This window comes from Anomaloglossus baeobatrachus, chromosome 11 (assembly GCF_048569485.1).
Source record: "Anomaloglossus baeobatrachus isolate aAnoBae1 chromosome 11, aAnoBae1.hap1, whole genome shotgun sequence".
In the NCBI taxonomy this organism is placed as follows: domain Eukaryota; kingdom Metazoa; phylum Chordata; class Amphibia; order Anura; family Aromobatidae; genus Anomaloglossus; species Anomaloglossus baeobatrachus.
The window spans coordinates 30,345,333-30,352,079 of NC_134363.1; the positions used below are offsets into that span (position 1 = coordinate 30,345,333).

Here is a 6,747-nt window from a genome sequence, read left to right on the forward strand (position 1 = left end):
ACGAGCCTCCTCCATGTCTGGGCCTCAGTGCAGCTGCACTTGCCACATCAGAGGTATGTAGACGAGCCCCCTCCATGTCTGGGCCCCAGTGCAGCTGCAGCGGCCACATCAGAGGTATGTAGACAAGCCCCCTCCATGTCTGGGCCCCAGTGCAGCTGCAGCGGCCACATCAGAGGTATGTAGACGAGCCCCCTCCATGTCTGGGCCCCAGTGCAGCTGCACCAGCCACATCAGAGGTATATAGACGACCCTCCTCCATGTCTGGGCCCCAGTGCAGCTGCAGTAGCCACATCAGAGGTATGTAGACGACCCTCATCCATGTTTGGGCCCCAGTGCAGCTGCACCGGCCATATCAGAGGTATGTAGACGAGCCCCCTCCATGTTTTGGCCCCAGTGCAGCTGCACCGGCCACATCAGAGGTATGTAGACGAGCCTCCTCCATTTCTGGGCCCCAGTGCAGCTGCACCAGCCACATCAGAGGTATGTAGACGAGCACCCTCCATGTCTGGGCCCCAGTGCAGCTGCACCAGCCACATCAGAGGTATGTAGACGAGCCTCCTCCATGTCTGGGCCCCAGTGCAGCTGCACTGGCCACATCAGAGGTATGTAGACGAGGCTCCTCCATGTCTGGGCCCCAGTGCAGCTGCACCGGCCACATCAGAGGTATGTAGACGAGCCTCCTCCATGTCTGGGCCCCAGTGCAGCTGCACCGGCCACATCAGAGGTATGTAGACGAGCCTCCTCCATGTCTGGGCCCCAGTGCAGCTGCACCGGCCACATCAGAGGTATGTCCACCGCTGGTCTTAATTACAACCTTTGGCTACTCTTCTCCCATGTTAAGACTATTGATTTAAAGTAAAAGCACTTACCATCATGGAACTTTTTCCAATTTACAGAATTTTTTTTTTATGTCATGTAAATTGTCTCGATAAAAAATTCTTGAGCATTACAAATAAAAACTGCATACTCACCAATTAATTTTAGTGCATTTATTTTTATGCAGGTTCTTGCTCTTGGTGGACATTGGAAGAGTTCACCCTTACAAAAGCCTTTATGGCCGCTGGTACAATCTCGACATTTTAAAGAACTCCCTAGTGGTAAAAAAAACCCCATCATTACTGAATTACAGCCTGGAATAATGCCACAATATTAGAAGACACAGTTATTCTGACAACTGTCGCGTTTCAGAACTAAATATTCTTATTCAAAGCTACAAATAAGGAAGTTTTATTCTGAAATTCATCTAATTAATCCATGTACTAAAAAAACCCCCACAAAATAAGACACAATTATACAGGCAACTGTCGCGTTTCAGGAGTAAATATTCTTACTTTCCTGGATCTCCTCATACTTAACCGACCGAACTTTCAACGTCTCCCACTCTCACATCACTTCCTCATCTCGCCCCCTATCTGTCGGGGTCCCCCGAGGTTCAGTTCTAGGATCCCTGCTGGTCTCCATCTACACCTTTGGCCTCGGACAACTCATAGAGTCCCATGGCTTTCAGTATCACATCTACGCTGATGATCCGCAGATCTACCTCTCTGGACCTGACATCTCCTCCCTACTAACCAGAATCCCATAATGTCTGTCTGCTATTTCATTATTTTTCTATACTCCATTTCTAAAACTGAACTTGGACAAAACAGAATTCATTGTCTTTACCTCCTCACTCAACCCTCTGCCCCCGATCTATCCATCAATGTCAATGGTTGCTCACTTTCCCCAGTCCCACGTGCTAGCTGCTTGGGAGTAATCCTAGACTCTGCTCTCTCTTTCTAGCCACACATCCAAGCCCTCTCCAGCTCCTGCCGCCTCCAACTCAAAAACATTTCCCAGATCCATGCATTCCTTTCGGAAGAAGCTGCAAAAACCGTAGTGCATGATCTTATTACCTCCCGCCTGGATTATTGCAACCTCCTGCTCTGGGGCCTCCCTTCTAACAGTCTCGCACCCCTACAATCCATTCTAAACTATGCTGCCCGACTAATCCACCTGTCCCCCCACTACTCCCCGACCTCTCCTCTCTGACAATCCCTTCCCTGGCTTCCCATTGCCCAACGACTCCCGTTCACAACCCTAACCATGACCTACAAAGCCATCCACAACCTGTCTCCTCCCTACATCTGTGACCTAGTCTCCCGGTACTTACCTGCATGTAACCTTCGATCCTCACAAGATCTCCTTCTTTACTCCCCTCTCATCTCCTCTTCCCACCATCGCATCCAAGACTTCTCCCGCGTCTCCCCCATACTCTGGAATGCTCTGCCACAACATATTAGACTCTCGCCTACCTTGACAAGCTTCAAAAGAACCTGAAGACCCACCTCTTCCGACAAGTCTACAACCTGCCGTAACCCACAGTCTGATCCCTTGTAGACTGTGAGCCCTCGCGGGCAGGGTTCTCTATCCTGTACCAGTCTGTGTATTGTATTGTTTATGATTATTGTACTTGTCCCTATTTTGTGCTTGTAAACCACAAAAAGACAGTTATTCCGACAACTCTCACGTTTCGGAACATTCTCATACAAAGCTACAAATAAGGAAGTTTTATTCTGAAATTCATCTAGTTAATCCATGTGCTTAAAACCCACAAAATAAGACATGATTATTCAGGCAACTGTCGTGTTTTGGAATAAATAGTCTTAATTAAAGCTACAAATAAGGACGTTTCATCCTGAAATGCATCTATTTAATCCATGTTCTTTAAAACCACAAAAATGCTACAGTTATTCAGACGACTGTTGCATTTCCAATTAAAACTTTCTTACTCAAATCTACAAATATGGAAGCTTTTGAAATTTATGTATTTAATCCATGTGCTTAAAAAGCACAAAATAAGACACGGTTATTCGGACAACTATCGTGTTTCATTATTACTCAAAGCTACAAATTAAGAAGTTTGATTTTGAAATGCATCTATTAATCCACATGCTTTAAAACAACAAAAAAAAACAGTTATTCTGACATCTGTCGCGTTTCGGAATTAAACAATCTTCATAACTACAAATAAGGAAGTTTCATTCTGAAATGTGTCTATTTAATACATTGTGACAACTGTCACGTTTCGGAATTAAGTATTCTCAATCAAAGCTACAAATAAGGACGTTTCATTTCTAAATTTAATCCATGTGCTTAAAAACTACAAAAATGCCAAAGTTATTCAGACAACTGTTGCATTTCAGAATTAAACATTCTTATTCAAGGCTACAAATATGGAAGTTTATTTCTGAACTTCACGTATTTGATACATGTGCTTAAAAACCACACAAAGAAAGCTATTCTGAAAACTGTCGCGTTTCGGAATTATGCAAATCAAAAAGGTCCGTGGAGCCTCTGTTAGGAGTCTCGACATGGAAAAAAGCCAGATATTCCTTCAGGAAGGACCTAGCCAAGGAGTGGCTCTTTTTAGGAGACCACCATAACCACCATATTAAGTGGCCCTTTTAGTCAATATCCAACTCTTGACGAGTTTAAGGATATGACAAGGGAAATACCAAGGCCAGGTATCCATCCACACACAGCTGTTTCGGGATATTGCCCCTCATCAGTGTGGAGTAGGATTCTGGCCAGGTGGGAGCAATGCCTGGTAGACCAACAAAACAAAACAATCACTGATCTTGGGGAGACCAGCCAGAGAAAACACTGCTGGCAGCCAGTGAAGGCACTCAACACAGTGAAATCCTAGGTGCATTGCCCCCCTGGGAAGTATACAAATCAAAAAAGGGCCACTTAATATGGTGGTTATGGTGGTCTCCTAAAAAGAGCCACTCCTTGGCTAGGTCCTTCCTGAAGGAATATCTGGCTTTTTTCCGTGTCGAGACTCCTAACAGAGGCTCCACGGACCTTTTTGATTTGCATACTTCCCAGGGGGCAATTCACTTAGGATTTCACTGTGTTGAGCGCCTTCGCTGGCTGCCGGCAGTGTTTCATCTGACTGGTCTCCCCGAGATCAGTGATTGTTTTCTGTTTCGGAATTAAACATTATTATTCAAAGCTGCAAATAAGGGAGTTTCAACCAGAAATGCGTCTATTTACTCCATAGGCTTAAAAAAACACATAAGAAAATTCAGCTATTTAGACAACTGTCGCATTTTGGAATTAAACATTCTTACTCAAAGCTATGAATAGGGAAGTTTCATTCTGAAATGCATCTATTTGATCCATGTGCCTAAAAACCACAAAATAAGACAAAATTATTCTGACATCTGTCGCGTTTCGGAATTAAACTTACTTATTCAAAGCTACTAATAAGGAAGTTTCATTCTGAAATGCATCTATTTAATCCATGGGTTTAAAAAAGACAGCTATTTAGACAATTGTTGCATTTCGGAATTAAACATTTTTATTCAAAGCTATAAATAAGCAAGTTCATCCTGAAATTCATCTAGTTAATCCATGTGCTTCAAAACTACAAAATAAGACATGATCTTTCAGTCAACTGTCGCATTTCAGAATTAACCAGTCTTACTCAAAGCTACAAATTAAGAACTTTCATTCCGAAATGTAGCAATTTGATCCATGTGTTTAAAAACCACAAAAAGAGCTTAAAAACTACAAAAAAAGACAGTTATTTTGATCACTGTCGCATTTTGGAATTAAACATTCTAATTAAAAGCTACAAATAAAGACGTTTCATTACAAAATCCATGTTTGATTAATATGCTTAACAACCACAAAAAAACAGATTCTGACACTGTCGCGTTTCGGAATTAAACATTATTATTCAAAGCTATAAATAAGGGAGTTTCATCCTGAAATGCGTCTATTTAATCCATAGACTTAAAAAAAACCCACATAAAAAGATTCCGCTATTTAGACAACTGTCATATTTTGGAATTAAACATTCTTACTCAAAGCTATAAATAGGGAAGTTTCATACTGCCATACATCTATTTGATCCATGGGTTTAAAAACTACAAAAAAAACACAGTTATTCTGACAACTGTCACATTTCAGAATTAAACATTAAACACTAAACTACAAATAAGAAAGTTTCACCCTAAAACGCGTCATCATGGGCTTTAAAAAAAACACAAAAAAGACAGTTATTTAGGCAACTGTCGCATTTCGGAATTAAACCTTCTTAATCAAAGCTATGAATAAGGAAGTTTCATTCTGAAATGCATTGTTTGATCCATATGCTTAAAAACCACAAAATAAGACACAGTTATGCTAACAACTGTCACATTTTGTAATTAAACATTCTTAATCAAAGCTACAAATAAGGAAGTTTCCCCCTGAAATCAGTCATCATGAGCTTAGAAAAACACAAAAAATACATGTTTTTTAGATAACTGTCGCATTTTGGAATTAAACATTCTTAATCAAAGCTATGAATAAGGACGTTTATTTCCAAAACACGATACTGTCTAAATTTGTTGTGTCTTTTTTGTATTTTTTAAGCCCATGAATTAATTCAAGAATTTACCTTTTTAAGGACAGAGTACTATTTTTTTCCCCATTTTGAATTATCGCTTTGATCTAGGATGAATTCTAAAAGTGTTTTTATGGCTACAAGAAATTCTAAAATTTACCAAGAAATTCAAAAATATTTATTCCTAAAATTATATAAAACAAAACCCAAGAACTCACCTGCAACAATGAAGACAAAGAGAATGGTGAGGACAGGGATGAAATGTGCCATGTTGACAATCTGTAAGTTTCTCCTGTCTTACAATGGTAATTCCCCAGCTTGTGGTTTTTATTCGGGGGAGGGATTTTGGACAGCAACTCCATAAATTGATGCAAACAAGACTGAATATTAATTCTAACATGAGTTACCTGGCATGAGGTTTTGCAGATGCTGCCAATGTTTAAGTGAAAAAGAAAATACATGTAGAGGTTATTCACTGTTGTATATTAGATTTTGCCGGGAAAGCGTTTACGGGGTTGCCTTACATTTTTGGAGTTAAATTTCTTCAAAGTCAAGTTTATTCACTAGTTGCTTAGATAAAAATCTTTAATGGTATGATCCATTGAAAAATAATTGGGTACAAATCTCAAACTTTGTTAAATATGTACAATATATCTTCATAAATTATGTGAAAAAAGGCGGCAAATACTTTTAATACAACCCTTTATATAATGCTCCAAAATAATTATATTTTCTGTAGCTACCACCTATAAATTATTTTTTCCTTAGAATTTTAACTGGGAAATGTGAGTTGGTTTACCGATGAGTAGAGATGAGTATAGATGAGCAACCTTTGGAGGTTACAAACCTCCATGTGTCCGAACCCTGCCCGAGGAGGTTCGGAAACAGTGATTGGGAGTTTGAGACTCCGCCAACATACAGCCAGCCATAAGCAGATCACTTCCGGTGGAGGGTGGGCGGGCATTTTCAAAGTTTTTGGGGGGGTTGCACACTACATGTGATTATGCTGTTGTTACCACCACTGTGAGCTGTTCAAACACTGCAAGCCGCTTGCACACGTCTGAGCACCAAGTATATCTTGGCACACCGTTGGTCATGTGAGTTACGTTCGCACAAAAAGCATTCAAACTCCAAACCCGAGCCCTGTGTTTTTAAGTTGGTGTTCAGTTTGAAAACTGAACCTCCAGTTCGTTCATCTTTAGAGATGAGCAACCCTGAGGTTCGATGTTCAGAGTTCGGGTTCAGAAACCAACTTAACCCCACCCCCTAAGTTCGGGTTCAAAGTTCGAGTGAGTTACGAGTGCAAACCACTCAAGTGAGCAGTGCAAAGACAATCAAATGAAGGTGGTTTTATTCTATGCATTTCGAAG

The 6,747-nt window shown here is 40.8% G+C and overlaps 1 protein-coding gene across 2 annotated transcripts in view; it reads right to left on the reverse strand.

Moving 5' to 3' along the window:
* LOC142255682 (phospholipase A2 inhibitor and Ly6/PLAUR domain-containing protein-like) overlaps positions 1 to 5,664 on the reverse strand; it is a 29,033-nt gene extending 23,369 nt beyond the window's left edge. Inside the window, exons 1-2 of one of the 2 annotated variants that reach the window (XM_075327122.1) lie at positions 5,596 to 5,664; positions 972 to 1,091 (exon numbers count right to left, since the gene is read on the reverse strand). In XM_075327122.1, coding sequence (XP_075183237.1) covers positions 972 to 1,091; positions 5,596 to 5,647 — 172 coding nt within the window. In that variant the 5' untranslated portion in view covers positions 5,648 to 5,664. The remainder of the gene's footprint in view (positions 1 to 971; positions 1,092 to 5,595) is intronic. The other variant, XM_075327123.1, reaches the window with a different exon arrangement.
* Positions 5,665 to 6,747: the final 1,083 nt, after the last annotated feature.